General features: G+C 32.2%; 1 protein-coding gene and 1 long non-coding RNA gene across 4 annotated transcripts; one reads left to right on the top strand and one right to left on the bottom strand.

Annotated features, from left to right (window-relative positions):
- The first annotated feature begins 13 nt into the window (after window positions 1–13).
- Window positions 14–1,432, top strand: LOC143195342 (uncharacterized). The gene is made up of 2 exons (XR_013005519.1): window positions 14–83; window positions 1,206–1,432. It is a non-coding gene; the product is annotated as an uncharacterized LOC143195342 (long non-coding RNA).
- Window positions 98–27,732, bottom strand: LOC143195332 (mannosylglucosyl-3-phosphoglycerate phosphatase). 3 transcript variants are annotated; one of them, XM_076402379.1, is made up of 12 exons: window positions 27,595–27,686; window positions 27,215–27,387; window positions 6,002–6,230; window positions 5,857–5,943; window positions 5,523–5,788; window positions 5,161–5,464; window positions 5,003–5,106; window positions 4,786–4,945; window positions 4,483–4,733; window positions 4,300–4,427; window positions 1,128–1,335; window positions 98–824 (listed from the first exon to the last, which is right to left on the bottom strand). In XM_076402379.1, exons 2-12 carry the CDS (start codon window positions 27,338–27,340, stop codon window positions 738–740), a joined length of 1,950 nt encoding a protein of 649 aa, XP_076258494.1. In that variant the 5' UTR covers window positions 27,341–27,387; window positions 27,595–27,686; the 3' UTR covers window positions 98–737. The 3 variants fall into 3 exon arrangements, with proteins under 3 accessions (XP_076258494.1, XP_076258496.1, XP_076258495.1); XM_076402381.1 differs by lacking the exon at window positions 27,215–27,387 and having other exon boundaries at window positions 27,595–27,732; XM_076402380.1 differs by lacking the exons at window positions 27,215–27,387; window positions 27,595–27,686 and adding an exon at window positions 8,861–8,993.
- Window positions 27,733–27,878: the final 146 nt, after the last annotated feature.

Raw genomic sequence — 27,878 nt, 5'->3', positions numbered from 1 at the left:
TCTCAATTGCCGAGAAATTTAAGGAAGAAGAATATTGCTTTTTTTATCTTATTTTTTAAAATGTGATGTATTTTAATCATAAGGTATGAATAATTACTTTTAATTTTAATGCTTTATTTTGTTTTTTATTAATAACATAAATCTTCAATTTTGATTCTTCATTCATCAAACCAACATAGTTAAACTAAATTACACAATTTATATATTTTTAAATCATATTAACAACTCACGTGGTATCTAGTAGTTCCTAATATCAGCTACATAATTTAGCGTAAATTTAAATATAAGAAGCTTCACTCCATAAGGATACATACATACATATATATATATATATATATATATATATATATATATATATATATATATATATATATATACTATATATAAATTATGTGTCTTTCTCATAACACAGGAAAAGCAACATCGACCTTACAGTTTTATATTCAGGCATGAAAATGTACATTAAACCAAAATTAACTTTGTCGCAAGAACAAATGAGCAATGTCAGTACTATAGAGATATTGTTAAATTCAACAAATTGATTACATGTTCATAAAGATAGCGTTTGTGGCGTTAAAAAGTAGCCCTGTAAAATTTTGTACATTTCTCGTTGTGGAATGTTTTAACCAACTGGTGTTCATTAAAAGGCAAAATGTATCAAGAGGTATTCGTTTCGTCACGTGGAAGAGGGAAAACATCGAACTACGAATTATATACAGTTTGCACAAAAAATGGTATTAATTTTGTGGCGAGCATTCATCTACTTCCTCAATGACCGAATCCTGTTCGTATCTTTGGCGCTGCAGCGCCAATTCTTGATATTTCTGAAATAATAAGAATTGAAACTGAAAAACTGGTAAAATAAAAACAAATTTATTTTAACGGGTAACAAAAAAAAAACAAGCGTAATACTAAGCAAAAAAAGACGAAAAATAGCATAATACTGGGGTGTTATGGTAAATTAGGCCTATTGTAAAACGTGCTGCAACGCAAGATCAACAATGTTATATTAATACTAAAACAAAAACAATATAAAATCAAGCAACAATTTTAAGAAATTAGTCAATAACTGCAAATAAATAAATTTGGACATGTCATGAACAAAAAGGGCGCTCTTTCCCATTTACCTCTTCGCTATTGATCACTATTATTCTATGATCTATTTTTGGTATTAATTGACACGTTTCTTGTTCTAAATCATCTAGGGAAGCTCGACGTGTGAGTTTGGCCCCGTGGTGGGCATTGTTATGGGAGGAAGTTTCTATAGTGCTAGCTCTTCTTAAAGGTGGAGGCCCATCCAATTCACTACCGTCCAACATTTTCACCAAGCTATGCCTAGAATGACGTGGAACATAAAATTAACATTTGAAATGTTGATTGCAACATGTAAAGATGTGTCAGTGAAATACATAACTTTTTAGTATACTTATCAGAGATAGTGATTAATTTCAAACAAATGAGAATTCATGAGAAATTTAAATATACTATGGAATTATTCATCTTAAGCTAAATGATTCATAATTTACTAACATTACGTATTTATATTAATTAAAATACTAAGGCAAGTATAGCTCTATTAACTATAACTAAAATTAAGGTCATCAATAATTTGCTTAAAAAGGAAAAATTAAAAAAAATTAACATTATTTAAAAAAAATTAAGTATTCTTCGCTAACTCAATAATATTAATGTATTTGAATCTAATTCTGTTTGACATAACTAAACTAAAATGTATTATATTTCATATCGCCTGTAGTATAATAAATAAATGTTAACTAATTATTTTCAGAATTTTCTTAAGCAGCTTCCTCCTGCACCAACTCCGTACTGCTGGTGCGATGGTTGCAGACTAGAATTAGCAGGTGCAGGCAATAGTGTATGGTGTATGTTACTGTTACTAGTAACATAGACCTGAAGGTTTTCCAAAGTTCTTATTATTAGTTAAGTATTGTTAAAGATATAAAATACCCCACAACAGCATATTAATTATTTTAACGCGAATAGCTTTGTAATTATGCTTATAATCTTCAGGCGACAGAAAAAATCATAAATTTTCTGCAAATATAATAAGTTGATTATTTTCAGATATACTATGTGTACCGGAAAGTCATTGCCGGCTTTTCTAAGAGATGTCGCTAGGCTTAAGTACGCAATGTTATTATTTGACACATATGTCATTTTATTCTACTGACATCAAGCTTCACAGTTATACATGTCTTTTTTTCGAAACACCGTCATAGATTTATACCTCTTTGAAAGGGACGTGAAAGTATCGTGCCTGAAAACGTGCATTTGCGACACGCATTTCTTTTCGTATTTAATCAAAAGAAAAAGCCGCCGAAAGTCATCGTTTGTTGGTAGAAACTTACGATGAACATGCTCTAACCCAATTAAAAATACATGTGAGGCGTAGTTTCGAAAATTAAAAAGTGGTGATTTCGATATGCAAGAGAAGGAACGTTCTGGAAGACCGAAAATGTTTGAAGATGCGAAACTGGAAGAGTTATGGGGTAAAGACCCAATAGAAATTCAAAAACAATTGGCAGAATCGTTAAATATGGCCCTAGAAAGGATTAGCGATCGATTACGAGCACTAGGGAAAATCCAAAAGATGGGTACCATATCAATTGAATGAGATGCAAATGGAAAATCGAAAAATCCTCTGTGAAATGCCGCTTAAAAGGTATTATCGGAAGTAATTTCAGCATCGAATAGAGACGGGTGGTGAAAGGTGCATTTACTTTGAAAACCCTAAGCACAAAAATCATTATCACGTGGTGAATCCGACCGATCGACTTCAAGGCCAATTCGTTTTGGTCGCAAGACAATTCTCCCTCTTTGGTTGAGTGACGTGGCGTATTACTTACTGTTGAAACCTGGTGAAATCGTTAATAGTGAACATTACAGACAACAACTGATCAATTTGAACCATGCATTGATCGAAAAACCTCCAGAATGGGCCCGAAGACATGGTAAAGTGATTTTACAGCACGATAACGCGCCATCTCATAAAGCAATACCGACCAAGGAAGAGTTGAAAGCACTTGGATGGGACATTATCGCACTCACCATACTGTACAGACCTTGCTCTGCCTGGCTATCAACTTTTCGCATCAATGAGATACGCGCTTGCAGAGCAGCACTTCAGCACTTTCGAAGAAATTAGAAAATGGTTTTGCTCAAAGGACAGTTTTTTTGCGATGGAAACCAAAAATTGCCTGAAAGATGGGCAAAATGTATAGAATTAAATGGCCAATACTTTGAATAAATATACTTTTCCATTTTTTTGAAAAGTACGCCTGGTAGTAAGAATTTACTTCAAACTCAAAAAGCTTATATGTGTTAGATACTTGCATGTATTATGATCGTCTTTCACTTTAAAATGGTATTTATTGAAAAAAAAAAAGCTCGTACAAAATATATTAATACACATATTTGGGAACTAAGATTGACCGAAGCCAGAACAGTTGCGGTCCATCGCCAATTGTGGCAAGAGGTGAAGAATATACCGCGGAACCAACACCAACGTATTGGTTGAGAAGTAGGCAGCCTCCCCAAACATCGGCTGTCGAATGATGATGAATGAATAAAACTAATTTTAGGACTTAATAACTTTGGGTCTGTTACTAGCTGTTGTTGATTATTTTTGCTAATTTAATCAAACGACGTCGGTAGTCAGCTGAAGTAACAGTTTTATTCAGTTTTAACAGTTCACTATACACTACATCTTGTTGATGCGTCCATATGTGGTGCGAAACTTTATGACCTTGAATATTCCCTTTCAGTGTCGATATGATTGGCTATCCTCGACTAAATCATAACTTTTCGCGCTAGTTATTGTGTAACAGATCCACTTATTATCGCCAATTGTAATACGTCACGGAAAACTATTGTTTTAGCAAAAACATTCACATTGAATTCTTATTTTTTTCTGATCTTTTTCATAGCATGTTAAAGCCTGGAAATAGTTGTTTCATTAATTGCTAGGAGATCTGAAAGTTCTTGAGAACTTAAGCTGGGTTTTCTTATCAGACGAAGTTCTTGCAATTCATGGACTTCGAACTTTTTTCATTGACTTCAAACATTGACATCAAAATTACCACTTCTAAAACATTGAAACTAAAACTGACAAATGAGTGTTTGATTGGCTTCAAGATTTGTTTCTAATTCAGAAACTGAGGTAAAATCAATAATACAATTTTCACCAATAGGTAATTTTAGTGAACTGGCGGAAATCAATCCCGTTCTTCAAAGTATATGCAAGCACCTAACATATGTTTAATATAGTGTCATTATTACCTTCTTGATAATGTAACTAAAGATTGTCTATGTTTTGACTGCTTCTTGGTCTTTCCTAGTCTCATATTAATTGCTTGGAAGTGATTCTGAATGGCAAGACCTAATTCTGGACATTCTCCTTCGTCGATCTAAAATAACATCTCATTAATATATACACGTCGTATTTTGGACGACTGTACATACTAGTACTTCTGCATTTTTCAACATAGTATATCCATCACATCCGCTGTGCATATAACTCTTTGTAGCTACCCTGTAATACTGGTCTAGTTTTATATATTCATCGCCAACCCTAACGAAGTTAGCTTCGACCCGTTTCCCTGCTGGTTTGCTTGGATTGAACGCAAAACTAATCCCAGCAACCTGTGGGAATCTCCCCTCCAATTTTGGATACATTGACACTGCATTCTCCAAAGTCTCCAGAACCTGTTGACCTAAAGTATGTGTAAACGTTATATTGATTACATAACATTTTTCATTGATTACCAGTTATCTTCAACACAACTAAGGGATCTCGCATAGGTATTATATTGGTAAGATCTCTCATGGTAAAATCACCAGCTGGATGCACTTGATCTGATCTGAACGTTCCTGAATTTAATATCACCAAATCGGCTCCTGTAGCGGCTAGTACTACATCACATACCTAAAATTAGACAACGGTATGGGATTCCTGAGGATAGTATACTGGGATAGTGCTTACCCAGTTGCCTAAATTTGATTCCGATGATCTTATTGACGTGAAACGACCGTCTAAAGGTACCGAGAAACAACCCAGGACGTCATCCAACTTAGACTGAACGATTTCTAATGAAAATGTATCAGTCGGTTAATTTAATATGTGTTTTTGCTTATATCTACCTGTATATTTTTCCAGTTTTTCTTTGAGCTTAGGATCCTCTTGGTACTGCGACGTTACGTTAACTTCTTCAATAGTCACCTCCGGTTTCATGCCGTTCCTTGCTCTGCCTTCGAAGTTGATAGTAATCTTACTGAACTGGCGGAAATCGGTTCCACTTTTCACTATATATTTGCCATTCACCACTTTGATTTCATATACATGATCATGTCCACCCAAAATCAAATCGATTTCATCGCAAGACTCAGCTAATTTAATATCATTCGGAGTGCGCATATGTGTAAGCGCTATCACATAATCACAGCCCTGAATAAAGATAAACGACCTATTGAGATGTACGTCTAGAATCAGTAACTATCCTCACCTCCTGTTTCAGTTGAGCGGCCAGTTTTTGACCAGCTTCCACAAAGTCTAGGAATGTCACCTCCTCGGGGTTGATGGTGGCTAAGGTGTCAAGCCACTCCTTCTCTACTAGTCCTACAAGACCGATTCGGTGCCCTGACCAGTGGACAACGTGCGTGATTCGGCCTTCTCCCAAGGGCCGCCCTGTTTCATTATCCACAACATTGGACATCAGCCAAGGGAATTCGGTCTGAGCTACCCATTGAGATAACACCTCCAAACCATGGTCTGTTTGAATCAGACAATGAAATATTTTAGAGAAATAAGATAAAACGTAATATATCTTGAAGCGTTACCAAAATCGTGATTCCCCAGAACTGCACAATGAGTTCCGACATCATTCAGTACCGGTACCATTTGTTCTCCTTTGGTAAAAGTACTAACTGAAAACATAAACATTGAATAATAAACAACAAATGAAATATTGGACCCACAACTTACGCATAGATGGGGAGAAGGCATCCCCGCTAAACAAAATCAACGGGTTCAAATGCTGGAAGCTTTTCATGGCAGTACAAAATCGTGCCGCACCTCCCACCGGTTCTGGGCTGGGTCGAGACTCCACGTTGTATACATCATTGTAGTGAAGAATTACCACGTTTTCGGACATGTTTGAACCTGCCAAACTATGCACCGCTCGACGACCCGCAGCTCGGACCTCCAGTGAAGCCTAAAAGCATTATTCAGAAATTTTATCTTTCACATTCAACAGTGCCAATATAGGATATGGGATTATTACAAGTTCTTACAGAGAACTATTATAACTATACTTTCGTTAGTTTCAATACAAACAAATCTACTTGATATTTAAATTATACTAGATGTACTTTTAAAGTTTTACTGGTTATCTAACATCAATAAATTATTATTTTTATAAGATATTTTTATGAATTAAATAAGTATAACAAGCATATTTGTTGTGTTTTTGTATTTGCCTTTTATTATCAATTTTCATAAAAATACATAACAATAAATCTATATTTATTCCATCACCTTATATTCTCTTCTGTGCGTAAAATAGATATAAACAATATAGTGTACTTTACGAAAACCCTTATTATATTAATACGGCCGCAGTACCTGATGAAATAAATGTGACATTTTTTTATTATGTATTTGACGAAACAATTTGAATCCGATCATTGTAGTCGCCATAAAACATTCCCTCACCAACTCGTTCTACACTAAGAGAATCGAAACGGTCATGCTGATGTAATTTTAATGACCCCAAAACTATATAGATAACCGTGATTTTTTCTTGTAGTGGGGAAATAGTAAATTTGCTTTGTTTGACCGTTAGAACTTTAGAAAAACTGCTTGCATTTCTGGACAGGAAAAAACTTCATACAACGCTAAGCTTTTGTTAATTGAATTGAATTCTTATGTAGTATTAGAAATATTTAAAACTGCATTTTAAATGGCGGTGAATATTATATTTTTTCAAATAAATTTTTTACAGTTCCCTCTTTTTATCAACAAGGGTTTATCTGGACTGGATCTACAGTTTAACGTAGGTTCCGAACCACGGTCCTCGGCATTAAGCCTACCGACTGGCGAGTCCTGGATACTGACGTGGCTGGGATCATTTTCTTTGTCGGATTTTACACTCTTTGTCTAGGACAATCACAAATATTGAAAAATCATAAACATATATTTACAACCATGCCCCAGCAGCATTCGAACCTATGACTATCGCAACAGTATCGTAGTATAGGAGGACCATCCTGTCGCCAAGCCGGCAATATATTTTGAGATATGGAATGGAAATTTTTTTTTTTGAATAGTGAAAGTAAATTATAAATTGAGATTAAGTTTAATTTTTTGGAGTAAGATTTAGGTTTTCTCACTATGGAAAACTAGAATGAAAATGTGCTATTAAAAAATGTTTTAAAAATTAAACTAGAACGAGGATGTTTTTTTTAATTTGTATATCTAGAATGGAACATGTTTTTTGTTAACATGGATAATTGACTTTCGAGTAATGTATATTTTTTAATTTTGTTATTGAATTTTATTTTTCGTAATGGATATATGAGTTTGTCGCACGCTTCTAATATTCTAAATAATAAGCGAATGTAATTCTGACCAATCAAACAACCTAGCAAATAAGTTTAGTTAGTTAGTTTTTTACACTAATCCACATTAAATACTAATATCTAACTATCTTTCTTATAGAAAGTTCTATTAATATAAAGTGATATAACTAATAAAAATTAATAATTACCACTGATTCTCTTTTAATTGTTATGCAAGTATGCAAATATGAATATACTTACAAAAATTATAGATTATTGTTGATATTAAAAAAATACATTTAATTTTCATATAGTTAAATTTGTATACAATACCATTTTGAAATTTGTTAAAATAATCTGTAATATAATAGATTTATATGGTGTATTAAAAATTAGTGTATTTTTTACATTGTCTATTTATTGAAGCTAATACATGTTTTTTTAAATAAAATTTGTAAGAAAACAGGCGGTATTTGGAATTGGAAAACTGTCTACGAAGTAAAGAGAACTTCTAATAAATTTGATTTTGTGGTTTGTTTTCTTTTGGCTTTGACATACATTTGAAATATTGCATTTGATTGGCAAATGTCAGTCTGAACGTCTTTATTATATTCGGAATTTAGAGTATTTTTAACGCTATTTTAGTGTGGTTTAGTAAGTGCTATTTTATTATTATAATGTAACAAATAATTGCTTAAAATTATTCAGGGTATTTTTAACGCTATTTTAGTCTGTTTTAGTAAATGCTATTTTGTTATTATAATGTGACAGATAATTGCTTAAAATTAATAACTAATTATAAAATCATAACTAAATTAGTTAATGAATATTAAATAAATAAATTTAATATTTATAAATCTAATTTTTTATATATTATTACGAATAATATAATAGATATATATGGTGTATTAAGATTTTAAAAAATATTATGTTTTTATTAAGACTAATCCAATTATATGATTAGTTTTTTATGAAAATTTAGTTTAACTTGAAATTAGTAATAACTAATTATAAAATCATAACTAAATTAGTTAATAAATATTAAATATATAAATTTAATATTGACAAAGCTAATTTTTAATATATTATTACGAAATAATAATAAAACAGAATAATAATATAATAGATATATATGTTTATTAAGACTAATGCAATTATATGATTAGTTTTTTATGAAAATTTAGTTATGCAAAAAAAATTCAGCAGAAAAAAACTGCAGCCGGTTTTTTTTTTCTAAAATTATATCGCCTAAAATTTCGATCAAAGCTCAGTATAGTCTACGTACCTTAAATATAGAACATTGATATTCACTATCGGAACGAAACTGTTTATTTTTATGTGCAAATAATACTCGAAACGTCTGACTCCCGAATGGCCCGAGACTGTAGTGATACCCACCGTCAAAAATTGACCCTCCCACAGTCTGTCAATATATTTTAAGACTTCCAAATAATCGTAAGATCATTATTTACCCGCGATACCACCGGTTGCTTTCCTTCAATAAATTCGATTAGTTTTTGTTTCTCGTTGCATTACTTTCTGAATTGAATAAATGGTTAAGCAGAGATGCCACTTGCCATATTTCATCGCATTTCCTGTTGATTGACACACATCCTGCATAGCAATAATACAACATAATTACACTGGCACGGTAATATATTTTAGCATAAAAGATATAGTAAAAAATGTGGGTCAGTTTTTTAATTGCCATGCATTATTTCAGCATATACTATTGTGATCAAATGTTAGTAAGACACGTCGTTCGTTTTTAATTTCTGCAATCAGCAGCAGGTGAACAAGGTGGTCGCGGAATGTTATTAGCGAATGTTTTAAAAAAGTCTTGAACACTCTATTAACATTTCGATACTGTAGAAGAATTAGTGTGGTTATAATCAGTCTGAGCTCACCTCTATATGGAAATTCAAAATTCACGGAATAATCCGCTGAATAACATCGATAGCACAGTTACACAAATACCAATAAACAAAAATTGAGGGTTTTTGGTGCTATGCAGGAAAAACCAATGAGTAAGTATATACAAATAAGCCAAATGATAAGATGGTGGTATCAAAAAAAAATTAATTTCTCGATATTCTATTGGTTGTGTAAGGGAAAATCTAAATAGTTCTAAAATTTTCGACAGATGACAGTTAAGGTTCTACCAGCCCAATGAAAAAAAAATTGAAATATGAGCATATGCTAAAAATCATCGTAATTCTTAATCGGGTTTGGTCCACTCACTTTCTGTATAGTCATCTAGCTAACAGTTTATGTCTAGACTAGAATATAATCTGTTCAAAGTTATTTTGTACACACGTCATTTAAATGTGTGACATCAAAACCTCGCAATGTTCCCGTCTCAACTCCGAGTTTTAGTTCAGTTTGGCTTTGAAATACAGCAAAATTCTAATCTGAATAAAATAAATGAACAAAAATGTTATCAGATATGACTGATTTTAACATTACAGTACATCTAACGTTAACTATACAGCCACAATAGTTTATAGGTTAGAGTTATAAAGTGTTATCACTATCGCTTTCAAGCTCATTCGTTTAAGTGTTCGAACTAATCAGACAGCATTGTGTCTTTTTTTAACTAGAATAAAATGAGAAGGAAAATATTGTCTGATTCTAAAACGAATTTACAAATTGCTGCAGGCAATACATTAAACATCTTGGTGACGTATGTACAAAAAAACTTTGAATAGAAGACTATATGATAGATTCTTTTTGCACAGGCGTATTTCTATAAAATAAATTCGGTTTATAGTTCTTATTTGCTACTTCTATGGTTGTATTTTGAGTCGTGATTCCAGTTATTTATGATCGTGAAAATCTGACTAAATTAATTATATTATGGTAATGACAGTCCACTTATGGTTCCATCCAATTTCTATGAATTTGTGGACACATTGCTACATAAAACATAATAGCATAATTAATTAGTACCATAACTAAGTAATAAGATTAATTTAAAAATGTATCTAATAATAAAATATGTAGTATTAGATATGTTGAATGACATAACATCAGCAAAGTTGCCAGAATATGGTAACTTTCAAAGTTGACATAATGGCAGAGAGTGTAAAATTCTATTAAGCGTATTAAAGTTGTGTTTGAGAGTATATTTGTGTAATTGTCCATAATATGTACAAAGAACATGATGGTACCAATATTGTTAAAGATAGCAAGTCTTTAGATTGTGAAAAGTATATGGAGGCTACTAACAGGTAAATTGAAAACTCCCCAGCCTGACACATAGATGGTGCTACTAGAATTAAATCCATATGTTTTTTAGTTAGCACCAACCCTCAAAAGATGCGTGTATAAATTTGACAACTGTCGGATCATTAGTTTGTGAATTATAGTATTTTGAGTGAAGCAACTTTTGTTATTGTGAAAAAATGGATAAAAAGGAATTTCGCGTATTGATAAAATATTGCTTTTTGAAGGGAAAAAATACAGTTGAAACAAAAACTTGACTTGATTCCGAGTTTCCGGACTCTGTCCCAGGAAAATCATCCATCAAGGATTGGTATGCTAAGTTTAGACGTGCTGAAATGAGCACCGAAGAAGGTGAACGCAGTGGACACCCAGGTTGTTACCGACGAAAACCTTTAAAAATCCACAAAATGATTTTGAATGACTGTGAATTAAAATTAAATAAAATAGCAGACACTCTAAAGATATCAACTGAACGTGTACATCATATCATTCACGAATATTTGGGTATGAGAAAGCTCTGTGCAAAGTGGTTGCCGCGCGAGCTCACTTTTGACCAAAACATCATCGAGTTGATAATTCGGAGCAGTGTTTGAAGATGATCAAGCGTAATAAACCCGAGTTTTTGCGTCGATATGTGACAATGGATGAAACATGGCTCCATCATTTCACTCCGAAGTTCAATCGACAGTCATCCGGGTAGACTACACGCGATGAACCCGCTCCAAAACGTGGAAAAACGCAACAGTCGGCTGGCAAGGTTATGGCGTCTGCATTTTGGGGTGCGCATAGAATAAAAATATAAAAGACCATCAACAGCGACTATTATATACCGTTATTGGACCGTCTGAAGGACGAAATCGCCGAAAAACGGCCACATTTGAAGAAAAAGAAAGAGATAAGTAGAAAAAAGTCTTGTAACACGGTGCATTGTATTGGTGAAGCAGACGATGGCAAATATACAGGAATTGGGCTTCGAATTGCTTCTTCATCCACCGTATTCTCCACATCTAGCCCCTAGCGACTATTTCCTGTTCTCAGATCTCAAAAGAATGCTCACTGGGAAGAAATTTTCGTCGAATGTTGAGGTGATCGCCGAAACTGAGACCTATTTTGAAGCAAAAAAGAAATCGTACTACAGAAATAATACTGAAAAGTCATGGAGGGTCGCTATCAGTGTATCATCCTTGAAGGGAATTATGTTGAATAAAAAAATTAATATTGCCAAAAAAATTTGTTTTACTATGGTAGGCCGGGGACTTTTCAATTGTCCTGTTATATCAAAAATATTATTGTGTCAAAAGTTATAAAATAAGAATTCAAACATACGAGAGGCATTTAGTCTTCATAGACTGTATGAAATAACTAAATGCAACGAAAATACATTCATGCCACATTATGCATAACCTACCAAACTAAATTGAAATTATATTAACTTTATATAGATGCGCCTGTACTTACATAACCAGTCATATGCCATATGATTCTTCATATGTAATCTTATTAGTTTCTTTCCAGTAATTATAAGTAAGGTATAGAATCTTTAGAGAATAACCTGTTTAAAGATGATTTGTCATATTTATGTTTAATACACCTCTTCCAGTTTTAGTAGAATATCGATCTGAATAAAATATTAATTGCTGTAAATGTAATTACTATTTAAACATATTATTATAGGAAGAGGAACCAGGAAGAAGTGAACGTTGCGGAAATTAAAACGTGTGAGAGTTAATGTGACTTCAAAAAGATCAAAATAATTTAAATTCATACTCACAGTAGTGTTTGAACTAAGCTCCATACAGAACTTTTGTTGAGGCTAACTAGAACCACGTTTGTTGAAAACAAAATGAAAATATTGATTCAAAATTCAATATTTTTATGTTGAAAATAAATAACACTATACCGAAAAAGTTTAAAACAGACAAATTGGATTCTTTATCCCAGCAGATTCAACGCGTTATTAGATACCATGTGAATTGAAAGCTAGAGACGTCAAAGATGGCCAGGAGAGCACATAAATGAAATCGTGTATCGATCACAAAATCATATTTTCGGACAAAGGTCAATTTCATATTGAAGGCTATGTATCTTGAAATGGCAACATTCTCATTCGAAGAAAAATGATACTGCTAACAGATTTTTTGACGATTTTGGTCGAGGTTGAATCAATTTTTATGGTAAATATCTATCGAACTATTCGTAAAATAAAATGAAATATCTGGGTTAAGAGAGTGAATTGTAGTCAAGGTAGGCGAAGTGGCTATTTGTCAGGAACTGGCATGTATATCGATCAGCGATGTCTGAAAATTATTAAATTATTCAGTATATGCAGTTCAGTATCAATTGAACACTTAGAAACTTATGGTGATGCTAATCCACCATTTCAATTGTCGTTATTCAAAATGATAATTTAGATGTCAATGATAAAGAACAGATTAGAGGACTAAATAGGCTTAAAGACAATGACTTGCGATACTTATTAGACGCAAAACCAAGCTCTCAAAGAAGAAGGTCAGATATTTGTTTCAGACACATTAGGAGTCAATGAATCAATTACGAATTAGCTGAAAATGCCATCTCAAATTGTTTCAATGATTGCCAGGCTAAAAACTAAGTGGTTTCTGTGGTGTATTGTGATTGGCCATAAAAAGTGGCTATTACGACAAGTAATCAGTTTCCAAGTAAAAGTAATTGGTTGGCTCACGGCTTTGAAACGCTAAAGAAAGGCGAAAATTGATCGACTATTGGATCGTTGGCAAACATCGTCCTTTCGACACGGTATTGTCAGGTTGATATACAAGTGGGAAAAATATTTTCATTAATATACAGCGTACCAATTTTTCTAGATTGTGAATAACTATACATTGTAAATTAATATAGCAGCATTTTGGAACGCTAGTTTTCGAGGGCAAAAAAATTAAATTGTAAATGATAAATAGTAAGATACTTTTGACTGGCATAATAGGTAACACTTTTAACTGGTATAATAGGTAATACTTTTTTGATAAACTTTCACGGTTTTTGTCCAAGCCTCTTGTTTGTCGAAACTTTTTTCGTAAAATCTTGAAAACCAAAATTAGGTTCCAAAGGTTTCAGAAATTGCATACATCCAAAAGATTTGAAATTTTTTTTACAGTAGCAGTTGTTAATTTAAAAATATTAACCGTAAAGGGGTGAATAAAGTATATTAAATATTTGTAATAAATACTTTAATACTCAACAATTTATTTTGTTGGCTATTAAGAAGAGCACCACAGTTTTTATTTGTTAACGAATGGACTATCTTAACAGAATGTTGTCAACTTTTAAAGCCCATTGAAATAATGACCACCGAGTTATCTGGAGAAAGATATCCCAACGATGTCTTTAATTATACGGTTAATAAGAGGACTACAACATTCCATCAAATCCAGGATTTTAAAGATTTTAAGTGGATGGAGAAAAAATTACAAAATTGTCTATTAGATGTTATCAATAAAAGACTGGCAATTTTAAAAATGAATACGATATGCGGGGAATCCACATTTTTAGATCCTAGATTTAAAAAAGCAGGATTTGGTATTGCAAATAATGCTGTGGCGATACAGAAAGGTATCACAAAAGAGGTATCTTCCATTCTAACTTAAAAAAATACAAATATAGTTCCACAACTCGAAATTCAAGACAAAACTACTAACCAAGAATGTATTGACATCTGGAGATATTTTGATAAAAAAATGGCTAGAATGAAAAAAGAAATTACTCCAAGTACTGCAGCAACTTTACAGATTTAGCAGTATTTGGAAATTCCATTTATTAGACGTTTAGAAAACACATTGGATTTTTGAAAAACCCATAAAATGAAACTACCTGAATTATATCAGTTACGCGTAAAATATTCCTCTATACCCGCAACATCTGTCCCCTGGGAACGAGTTTTTTCAAAATCTGGACAAATAATTAAAGATCGAAGAAATCGCCTCACGGGAGACAAGTTGAACATTAATTTACACAGTAATATAAAAATAGTTTCGTTCAAAAGTAAATAAAACTTTTATTTAAAAAGGGTGTGATAGTTATTGTACGATCATTTTTAGGTTCATCATGGATTAGATTTTTTAGTGATTAGGTATACGTTTACATTTTATTTAGTAGTTTTTAGGGTTTATTTAAGTTGTATTGTACTATTTATATTTATTATGCTGCTATTTAAAAATAGCAATTAATATATTAAAACACGATAAAACATTTGTGGTGTTATTATTCCATTCCTTTTTACACATCCACAGAACATTCAGTATAAAAGTAATCCTAATTCCTTTAAATTTATTTTAATTATTACATGATAATAGAAATTACGAAATTAGTAATTTTGTTTTCTTTTTTTTTAAGGTTCACGTGAATGAATACATCTCTGTCTCGCTTATAGTACCATTGGAGAATATAAAGACATTTAAAACTAACTGCTCCAAGCATTTATCTCCGTCCTTTCCTATCTCACATTTTATACAGACAAGAATTCGTACATCTTCGTCTGCCATCACGAATGGAAAAAAAACAGTCGAACGGTGCATTTGACTGAAAATAGTAAGAAAAGAGTAATTACTATTTTTAGTCGCTATTTTTTTGACTGTTGACTGTTTCGTCTGATTTCAGTCGATTGTTCCCAACTCTAATATATAATATATATATATATAATATATATATATATAATATATATATATATATATATATATATATATATATATATATATATATATATATATATATATATATAATTGGGAAGATTCTCAGAATATATGCAAGCACCAGATCATCAGAATATAATTATATAATTTTGCAACTTGTAATATATCATTCTTTGCTGTTCCCGCTCATTTTTGGTTGATGAGCGAAGAAACAGCCAGGAATAAACATTTTCGTTAGTTGTCAATAATTTTCAACTATTAATTAATCATGGCCTTAAATTCAGACATTATTTTAATTCGTTGTATTCGTCACCAGTTGCTGTTGCAGTCCACTCAGATGACGCTCATTTTGATTCCGGAGTGAAGTGATCTATGTTTCATCCATAATCACATATCAACGCAAAACTTTGGTTTTGTTACGTTAAAACATGACCAAACACTGTTCAGAATCATCGACACGTCCTAATTTTTGGTCAAAAGTGCAATTTGGAGCTCATGCAATATAAAATCAATACGTTCTTTAAATATCTTTACGATGTTAGATAACTCACGCAACTTCACTTTTCGATCATTCAAAACAATTTTGTAAATTTTTTTGATGCTTTCTGGTGTTACCACCTTATTTAGTCACTATGGATCACTGCGTTCTGCATCATCGGTGTCTATGATCACCTTTGAGTCAGCAAACCAACGTTTTATTGCTGTTTCTGATGGAATGGAGTCCTTATAACACTTTTCAAAACATTGCTTCGCTTGAACGGTATTTTTTCCCATCAAGAAGCAGTATAAAATTAAAGCACAAAATTGTTTTTGATCCATTGTTTTGAAAATAAAAAGCTAATATCACTCTTAGCACAATAACTCTCAAACTTATGAGTAGAATATACTGAAATTTTAACAAATTTCTTTTGAAGGTTGGTACTAACTGAAAAAAACGGTGAATGGAATAAAACTAGCGCCATCTCATGCCATCATGTGTTAGGTCCGGAACTTTTCATCCCACGTGTTAAAGTTAATTGGCTTTCAGGGCATTATTTAACATTAAAATCAAAAACTACATTTTCAAACTGTTTAAAGCAAATCCCAGTGGCTGCAGTATGACGGAGCAGCATCACTATAAGACTGCTTAGTATTTAGTATTTGATATTTGAGAATTAATCACTAATAATGAATCTATCAAAGTCGATAAAGTAGACAAGCCTTAAACTTCGTATTCTATTTTAAACAGATATCAAGACTAAGATCCTGCTCTTTTGAATGCTTATTATTTTGCCAATTCTTCTGAATGACTCCGATACTTGGACTCTGTATCAGTCTGATATCTGTAACCTTAAGGTCCTTCAAATACGATACCTAAGACACATTCTACATGTTTTTCTCCGAATTGGTATTATAAATGAAGTGATTCGTTTAAGGTGTCACAATGAGAGCAAAAATGAGAAATAAAATTCAGAGACGTAGATTACAATGGTTTGGACATGTCTGTCGAATGAAAGGTGAATGATTTTTTTGGATGGAAGATGCAGAGAACAGTTCCGAAAAAGATATGGATCATGATAGCTGCGGTCGATCGCCAATTATGACGAGATTTAGTGAAGAATATTCGAAGCTCTGCGATACCAACAGCTACATATTGGTTGAGAAGTAGACACTCTCTTCGAGTACCGGCTATGGATTGATGATGGTGATCACTTTAAACAGTTGATAGATATTAATTTTAAAAAAATATTCGTTATAAATCAGCGTTTTCAGCGGAATCATCTATTGCTACAGAGGTAAGAGAATGTTAAAGGTGCTAAAAGATAAAACTTTCAGTGAAATAAAATTATTTCATGATTTTAAAACATAGTTATTAAAAAAAAGTTAATATCAAATATATCTTGTATCAATTTACGAAAATCTAACACTAATAAACTATTAGTGAATTTTCATATATATTTACATTAAATTAATCAGTAATAATACATTTGGATCATTATAATTCTGATAGCGCTTATCTATAAAATTACTAAACATCAAGGATTTTAGGTCAATACACAAAATATTTTTAACCGACAGGCTTTATCTCAATAGTATCAAAACCTCGAATAAATTCCATTAAATACCACAAAGTGGCTTCGTTCAACTAGAATTAAAATATCAATACAAATTCCCAATTAATAAGATGAATGTCCCAGATAATAACAAGAGTATATAAAGTTCTATTGATTTTAGTGACATCAACCTCTTAGATTTTTTAGTGACTGGACCTACAGCTTAACGTGGACTCCGAACCAAGGTCCTCGGCATTAGCCTACCGAATGTCGAGTAACCAACTTTATAAATCATCCCAGAAGACATCCGGTCTTACCTAGCCTGGTTACTGGTGTGACTGGGATCATTTTCCTTGTCGGATTTTATACTCTTGCCTAGAACACTCAGAAACATAAATTTACGACCATGCCATAGCAGCATTTAAACCCGCGACTATCGCAACAGTAGGAGGACCGTCCTTTACCACTGCTCCACCAGCCAGCAAGAAGAGTATATAACAAAAGTCCCCGGCCTGACACATAGATGGCGCTACTAGAATTAAATCCATATGTTTTTTAGTTAGCCCTAACCCTCAAAAGATGCGTGTATAAATTTGACAGCTGTCGGCTCATTAGTTTGTGTATTTTGAGTGAAGCGACTTTTCCTATTGTGAAAAAAATGGATAAAAAGGAATTTCACGTGTTGATAAAATATTGCTTTTTGAAGAGAAAAAATACAGTTGAAGCAAAAACTTGACTTGATGCCGAGTTTCCGGACACTGCCCCAGGAAAATTAACCATCAAGGATTGGTATGCTAAGTTTAGACGTGGTGAAATGAGCACCGAAGACGGTGAACGTAGTGGACACCCAAAAGAGGTTGTTACCGGCGAAGACGTTTTAAAAATCCACAAAATGATTTTGAATGACCGTAAATTGAAATTGAATGAAATAGCAGACACTCTAAAGATATCAACTGAACATGTACATCATATCATTCATGAATATTTGGGTACGAGAAAGCTCTGTGCAAAGTAGGTGCCGCGCGAGCTCACTTTTGACCAAAAATAACGACGAGTTGATTATTCGGAGCAGTGTTTGAAGATGATCAAGCGTAATAAACCCAAGTTTTTGCGTCGATATGTGACATTGGATGAAACATGGCTCCATCATTTCACTCCGAAGTCCAATCGACAGTCATCCGAGTGGACTGTACACGCTGAACCCGCTCCAAAGCGTGGGAAAACGCAACAGTTGGCTGGCAATGGCGTCTGTATTTTGAGATGCGCATGGAATAATTTTCATTGACTACCTTGAAAAAGAAAGGACCATCAACAGCGACTATAACATAGCGTTATTGGACCGTTTGAAGGTTTTGACGAAATCGCCGAAAAACGGCCGCATTTGAAAGAAAAGAAAGTGCTGCTTCACCAAAACAGTGCACCATGTCACAAGTCAGTGAAATCGATGGCAAAAATCGATGAATTGCTTCCTCATCCACCGTATTCTACAGATCTGGTTCCCAGCGACTATTTCCTGTTCTCAGATCTCAAAAGAATGCTCGCTGGGAAGAAATTTCGTCGAATGAAGAGGTGATCGCCGAAAATGAGGCCTATTTTGAAGTAAAGAACAAATCATACTTCAAAAATGATAATGAAAAGTTGGAGGGTCGCTATAATCAGTGTATGGCCCTTGAATTATGTTGAATAAAAAAAAAATAATTTTACCAAAAAAATGTGTTTTACTATAGTAGGTCGGGGACTTTTCAATTGACCTGTTAGAAGAGTATAATACATGGAATTAACATTTATGCGATACTAGTTGACTCGACAGACGCCCTGCCTGTTTAAAGTCGTCTGACATGTCTTTCGGAATAATAGGGATTTGTATGTCATCAACTCACCAGCTATCTTATTTGAGGTCTGAAAATAGTTCGTTCAGCATTTTGTGGAGTCAATATAACACGTTTACTCAACCAAATATGATTTTTGTAATTTTAAGTAATGTTTGGGAACACTATCTCGATAAGATCGCTCTTTGATTCCGTAGAGTGAGTTAACAGGAATTTTGCCATTGCCAACGTCAAGAAATTGTTTGGAAAACACTTCTCCATATTAGTCGTTCAGCAATTCATATGTGTTCATTTTTAATGTGAGTGTTTAAAATTCGTCACCTGGAGTTGATCCATTCCAGGACCGAGCGCTAAACTGGTTATTGTTGTTTCGTGCATTTTACAATGTGCTATCTAATGCCTGCAAAGATTTTTGTGTGCTATCGTGAATTGATACCAAAAGATCAATTTACTTTTCTGCAACCCTTTGGTCGTCACAGAATTTATCAAAAGTTGGATTTCATGTCCAACGGGATCTTTTTTTAATTTAATTATTACATTGTTACCAGTCGTCGCCGACTAACCTACAATTTGTCTGTACAATAACTTAAATCTAGGTATATATCCGGAAGGAAACATCCGCCCTATCTTAGTCTCTAGTATAATAATGTGTACACTAACTCATTATACAAGATCAAATGGTTTGATGATTTTGAGTCTGTGTCCTGTTCTGGTGTTATCCCAAGGCTGTATTGACACGAGAATGGATTTTGTCCTCATATATTCTTGCCATTCTCTTGATTTCCTGAGTGACAGTCGGTACTTGAAGGTCTCCGTACAAGTAATCAGTACTGTAGTAACGAAGTGCACCTACAATACTTCTCAGAACTTTGTTCTAGAAAACTTGTACTTTATTTATATTAGTTTTGCGGAACATCACATATAAGTGAATTCCATATAGGTTTCAATACTCGCTTGTAACACATGGGCTGAAAACGCACGAGCGTAATAAAGAAAACGCGTTCTTTGTTCAAAAGTGGCTTTACTCATCAACGTAATCTCCATCAAGAGAATTCCGGAATGAAGTGATGGATCCATGTTTCATTCATTGTCACATATCGAAGCAAAAATTCCGGTTCGTTACGTTTAAATATGACAAATACTGCTCAGAATCATCAACACGTTCTTGTTTTTGGCCAACAGTGAGCAAACGCGGCACCCACTTTGAACAGAGCTTTCTTATTGCTCATGCAATATAAAACCAACACGTTCTTTTGATATATTTACGATGTTAGCTAACTCACGTAACTTCACTCTTCGATAGCAAACCAACGTTTTATTATTGTTTCTGATGGAGCAGAGTCCTTATAACACTTCTCAAACCTTTACTTCGCTTGAACGGTATGTTTCCCATCAAGAAGCAGTGTAAAATTAAAACATGAAATCAGTTTTTGATCCATTGTTTTGAAGATAACAAAAGTAAGTCACTCTTAGCACAATAACTCACAAACTTATGAGTAGAATATCATGAAATTTTAACAGCTTTCTTTTGAAGCTTAGTACTAACTGAAAAAGTTGTGAATGCAATAAAACTAACGCTATATATGTGTTAGGTTCCGAACTTTTCAGTCCATGTGTTTTTTGTGTACTGATAATTGTAATTTTTTCCAATTAATCAATACAGTTTCTTACATTTTAACTCCAGTTTTTTCCTTTTCTTTTTTAAACGTTCCTTCCAGCGAAGTTTTCAAGATCAAGATTAATTCTGAGATACTTGTTGACCTACCTACTGACCTGTTGCAATTTTCGTGTGTCTTCTTCGGTACAGCAAGAATCGCAGTGTCTACCTGCTTTAGCTTCTTTTATTGTAGAGTAGGTTTCCTTTTATGTGCCTCTAATCACTATGACTGTAATGTAAGATTTCAGTAGCTCAGTGTGTTGTTTCGGCAACATTGTCTGTAGTTTTTGAGTGCGGATGTCATGTCTTACCTTATCAAATGCTTGTGCTACAGCTAAGAATATAGCTGAACATGTCTTTTTACCTTCATAGGATTTTTCAATTACATTTTTTTTATTACATTCATTTAGATTTTTTTCTCTCTATAATCGGTGTTATCCTTTTCAACATGAGTTTTGAAAATACCTTAGATATTACTGGTATCAGTGAGAAAAATCTATAGGTTTTTAGTTCATTTGGTGACTTTCCAAGTTTTGGAAACATGATAATTTCAGTCATCTTCTAAACGTCAGGGAAATTTTTTAGTCAAAATTCTGCATTGATCAAGTTAGTGACTTTTATAATTCCCTTTCTTGGCAGTTTTTGGCAGATTATTAACTGTATGTTAACTTTAATAACTTTGGTTGCTTCTTTCGGCGCGACTAAGTGAATAGCAATTACACATCGAATTTTCACATTCTATGTTCATCAAATTATACTCAATATCAGTTTCATTTAAATCTACTGCTTTCTACTTTTACTTATTTCTCACTTACGAACTTATAACTCACCATAAATGAGTAAATAAATTCTATGAGGCTATATTATGATCGTTAATATTCTTTAAATAAATTCAATATATACAGTTGTTTACAATTTAATCCAATGACATAATATGTCTCCAGAACTATATCAATTACGATTAGTCCTTAAACAATATATATACATAATAATATATTGTATATTAATATAGCAGTATTTTGGAACGCTATTTTTCAAGATTATTAATGTAATAGGACAAAAAGATGAAAAATGTGAATGATAAATAATAAAATACTTTTGACTGTTTTTATGGCAATAATAGGTAATATTTTTTTGATTGACTTTTTCGATTCGATCTAACTCTCTCGATTTTTGTTCAACACTTTTGATTGTCAAAACTTATTTCCTAAAATCTTGAAAACTAAATTTAGATTCGAAAGTTTCTTCTAGAAATGGCATCAATTCGAAACGATTTGAAAAAGTTTTAACAGCAACAGATAAATTTCGAAAAAAAAATAACTATATTTAATATATATACTAAATATTTCTAATAAATAAGTTTTCTGATAAGAAAACTCTTCTTTAGTATTCAACAATTTATTTTCTTGACTAGTGAAAAATACAAGAAAATAATAATGATCGAGATACTTTTTGGTTAAGATTTATTTTATCTGCAGGTAAGACAGAGAAATCTTTTTTTACAATCTATATTTATCAGCGAAACGTTCTATGGAACTAAAGGTTGAGAATATCAAGAATTTTACATACGTCTGACAATCGGACGACTTTTAATGGCGCATCCGTTTACGTGTTCGAACTAATCCGACAGCATTGTGTCTTTCTTAATTAGAATAAAATGAGAAGGAAAATATTGTCTGATTCTAAAACGAATTTACAAATTGCAGAAGCAATACATTAAACATCTTGATGACGTATATACAAAAAACTTTGAATAGACTATATAAACATATTTTTTTACTCAAGACACAATTTCCATATTAACATTAAATGCGTGGTAAAACCGATTGAAATCTGTAGAATAAATTGCATCTTATATCCGTCATATCATTATTTTTATTATTATCATATTAAATTATTAGTAATCAATTGTCATCTTTGAATACATATAGTCTATCCAATAAAAAAGCTAATGCACGTCATCGAAATTTATGACGCCAACACGTCGCAATATTGCCGTATTAACTTAGTATTTTGGTTTACAATGTTTGCTGGTTTGTAACATCTAATTATTATCGGTAATGTTTTGAAAAATGTTGTAGAGATGACAACAGTATCGACCGGTACCAACACAAATCATTCAGACAATCATCAACAGACAGCATTCTATCTCTTTTTAACTATTTTTAAACATTTGGCAATATATTCGACGTCATCTATGGCGTGCATTGAATCTTCTATTGGAGGGACTATATTTTGATACGGACAAAAAATGTCATATTAAATATTGAATTTGATATTGATTAAATATTAATTTTTTATGGATAATTCTAAAAGTAATTCCGTTTCAAAATATGCGTATCGTAACGAAAATAATTATTTATCTCATTTTAAATTATATAAAGCACATATTACAGATCGGATATACGGTAGGGATGGAATTCTGCGAAGAATTACACAGAAAAAATAAAATATATGTAGCAATGCGAATTGTCCGAATGTATAAAGTACAATTATGCCAAAAAAATCTATACACGTAGAAGTAGAGCTAATAAATACACATTAATATTTTATTATTTTAAAATCTCTCCATTTTTGATCTCATTTATAACCATTTATGATTAGGATCAGAAATTATTTATCATGTTTAGCTTGATATATTTATTGATATTATATAATATTTGCTTGCATATATTCTGGTGATTTTTTCATTTTAAAAAGGGATTTATTTATTGTGACAATATACATTAATATTTCTAATATTTCCCATACTGAATAATTTTTAATATTTCCCATACTGAATAACGCTACAAATATTCCCATCTTCCTGGTGAGATGGCGATAGCTTGCGAAAGAACGATGTTGGTTTGGCACCAAATCAGTCATCGATTCATTTTCGAACCTCTTCAGCATTTCGAAACCATATTTCAACCAACCCATACTACATCGATATAAATAACAGGTCAATTGAAAAGTCTCCGGTTTACCATAGTAACACACACTTTTTTGGCAAAATTAGTCTTTTTATTCAATAAAATTCTCTTCACGGGTGATACTCAGATTATAGCAACCCCTCAAATTTTCGATACCATTTTTGTAGTACGATTTGTCTTTTGCTTCAAAATAGGCCTCAGTTTCGGCGATCACCTCTTCATTCGACGATTTCTTCCCAGCGAGCATTCTTTTGAGATCTGAGAACAGGAAAATAGTCGCTAGAGGCCAGATCTGGAGAATACGATGGATGAGGAAGCAATTCGAAGCTCAATTCATGAATTTTTGCCATCGTTTTTACTGACTTGTGACACGGTGCATTGCCTTGGTGAAGCAGCACTTACTTTTTCATCAAATGCGGCCGTTTTTCGGCGATTTCGTCCTTCAAACGATCCAATAACGCTGTATAATAGTCGCTGTTGATGGTCCTTCCTTTTTCAAGGTAGTCAATGAAAATTATTCTATATGCATCCCACAATACAAACGCCATAACCTTGCCAGCCGACGAATGACTGTCGATTGGACTTCGGAATAAAATGATGGAGCCATGTTTCATCCATTGTCACATATCGATGCAAAAACTCAGGTTTATTACAGATGATCACCGTCAAATACTGTTCCGAATCATTAACTCGTCGTTGTATCTTTAGAGTGGCTGCTATTTTATTCAATTTCAATTAACGGTCATTCAAAATCATTTTGTGGATTTTTTAAATTTTTTCGTCGGTAACAACCTCTTTTAGGCGTCCACTGCGTTCACCGTCTTCGGTGCTCATTTCACCACGTCTAAACTTAGCATACCAATCCTTGATGGTTGATTTTCCTGGGGCAGTGTGCGGAAACTCGGCACCAAGCCAAGTTTTTGCTTCAACTGTATTTTTTCCCTTCAAAAAGCAATATTTTATCAACACGTAACAAAAGCTGTTTTACTCAAAATACTATAATTCACAAACTAATGATCCGACAGCTGTCAAATCTATACACTCATTTTTTGAGGTTTAGGGCTAATTAAAAAACATATGTGTTAATGGATTTAATTCTACTAGCGCCATCTATGTATCAGGCCGGGGAATTTTCAATTGACCTGTTAAGTAGCATTTAGAAGATGCTGTCTAATGACTACTTTGGTAAAAACCACATCAGTTTCTTCTTGAACTCATTTTTACAATTTGACAACGTCTTAATAAATAATAAACAGAAGTCTGGTGTATAACATGGATACACGTGAACTTACTGTAGAAATGACAGTAGTATATCCCTCGTACTTTTTGGAATGTGTAGATGAGTCAACAACGCTCATCGATTGGACTTTGCGTATTTTATTCGCTATTGCTGGCTAGTTAAATTATGCTAGTAGACCTCCCCAATGACCGTTTAAATCGTTTTTAAGACATCCTTTTTAACCGGTTTTACAATAAATCATAGGAAAACTTTTTCTTTTGTGAGTAAAGAAGCAGTGATAATGAATCGAAGTAAATTCGTGCGGATAGATCTTCTTTCTTTTGACTTTTCTCTAGACATGCAAATAATTTCCAAATGTTGATATACATTTCTTAAGTCCTTTAACAATTTGTATTGGGTTTATGCCAACAATAATTTTCGGTTGGCTAGCTACAAACTTTTTAGTGTGAGTTTGAAAAATAATAACAATGTTACGGTAAATACACGGTAATTACGGTAATTAGAAATATATTAAGTGTATTTTGTACAACTGGGTGTGCATCATGTCACGCCGATTAAGTTCAGTAGTTCTTTAACACATTAAGTTCAGTAACTGTAATTCTTAATTAATTTTCTATAAATAAACAAGACTTGTACTCTTCCTGTAGTTTCAATTATTTATTATCAAACAGAATTCAACACATTGTCCATTTTATTCATAAAGAGTGAATTAGTATATTAAATACTATAATAAGCTAGTTTTTTTAAACTTTAAAAGAAGTGTTTAAAAAAAATCTGCTTAAAATTTTACCAAACTACAGTGAATTTAATTGTTTAGAAATTCAAAAAAAGCCTGCTTATTCTGCTATTCCAATTCTTATTATATTAATCTACATACTTAATTACGTTGCTGTTGCTCAATATACATACATAACTTTAAATCAAATAATAGTCTTTGAATCCGTTTAAAATATTTTTGATTTCACTGTAACAATTAAATTTTGACTAGTATCAAAACTCATTTACGTCAAACAAAAAATACTTTTGTTCCGCAATAATAAAATTCATTACATTAGTTAACCATAAATAATTTTTAATAAATGGCTATATTAAATCTAAGCAATGTTTTGAAGAAGAGGCTATATAAATTGCTTAATATATTAATAAAATTTTAATTAGACATTATGAATACAAGCAAAATGCGTTTTTAATTATGTAAAATTTGTTGAATCGTTGACTGAACGATCTTTTTTAAAATAATAAATGTAAAATAATGAAATAATGAATATCTAAAAACAAAATCAAATATCCATACCGAAATGTAGTTTTATTGTTTATTTTTATAAACAGTTTTTTATTTTTTGGTAATAAATACAGCCATTGGAACTCTTAAACTTGTTGATACAATAATGACAAATTAAATTCAAGGGGATTTTATGTCAGCCAAAAACAATTTATTTCACCAGACAATATCAATTGTTGTCAATATTAGATCGCATAATGTACCAAATTAGGAATGGGATCATTAACAGTAACATCAGCTAAATAAATATATATATAAATATAGTTTATCAAAAGAGCAATCAAGAATTTATATGCGCTACGTCGCCTGCATTTTTAACGACCATGAAGCAATAATTTAGATATAAATTTTGCACATTTTTCTTTATTAATATTCTTCAAAGATAATGTTTAACATATCAACTCTCTAGTCATTGCAAAATATAACATATTCTTAAATGGAGTACAAAACTTATATTTCGAATATATATATATATATATATATATATATATATATATATATAATACTAAAAAAATAATTCATCTTATTTACCTGAATGAAGGTAGGAGCTATATATTCAGATTAGGATAAAAACAAAATATAAGAGAGTATTTATATTCTCACATTTTTTTTATTATTGAAGTTTTAGACTTTTTTATTCTAATGGTTTCTTCATGTCGAATAAAAAATAAATAAAATGAGTGTACTGTTCTAATCTACTGGTGCTTGTAGCAAACTAGCAAGACATTCTACTGCTGAAATTGAAATACAAAAGCAAATACAGGCAAATAACATCAATGAAAACTGATTATATTAACCTGCTTCAGCCAACCAACAACACTAGTGACTTTATTACTGACTTCTGTGGGTACATCAATAGAATGTTCCTCCACTAGAGAGCTCCACTTGGCTCTTAAAGCAGCTTGTGCAGTAAAACTTGCCATTGTTGTGTTTCCTTCTGCTTAACTTGTTTTATATGCAACTACACAGGCTATTAATTTATTTCATTAACAACAAAAGCGCCTTTCTCTGGTTGTTTTGCTCAAGGTGAAAAAGAAAACTTCAAATGTGTAGGTCTTGTGTTAATTAGAACAAGAAAAAGCTGTCAAAAATACATGAATTATTTACGAGACTTTTATTGCTGATAAACCTACACAAAATCGGTATAGATTATAAAATTTAAAAGTGATCCACTTACACAACAATAATATATTTCAAATTTCTTCTAAAAACTAGTTGCTTAAGAATATATTAAAAAATAATTCAACTATTACTGGCCATTACACTCTTACACTACCACCACATTATTGATCATGTATTTTAATGAATGTAATCCACCTTTAACAATTATTAATAGTAATTCCCGCCTCTAATTGACTCTGAGAATGTTACACAATGAAAAATGCAAATTTTGTCTCCGAGAGGGATTCAGAAATTATAATCCAAGTTACAAAAGGACACAGTACAAGGACAAGGATTTCT

The sequence above is a fragment of the Rhynchophorus ferrugineus genome, unplaced genomic scaffold, assembly GCF_030347505.1.
Source record: "Rhynchophorus ferrugineus isolate W39M unplaced genomic scaffold, kcgeb_rfMv2 rfM4, whole genome shotgun sequence".
Classification (NCBI taxonomy): domain Eukaryota; kingdom Metazoa; phylum Arthropoda; class Insecta; order Coleoptera; family Curculionidae; genus Rhynchophorus; species Rhynchophorus ferrugineus.
The sequence above is the reverse complement of the archived record's forward strand: the minus strand, read 5'-3'. Positions and strand labels throughout refer to the sequence as shown.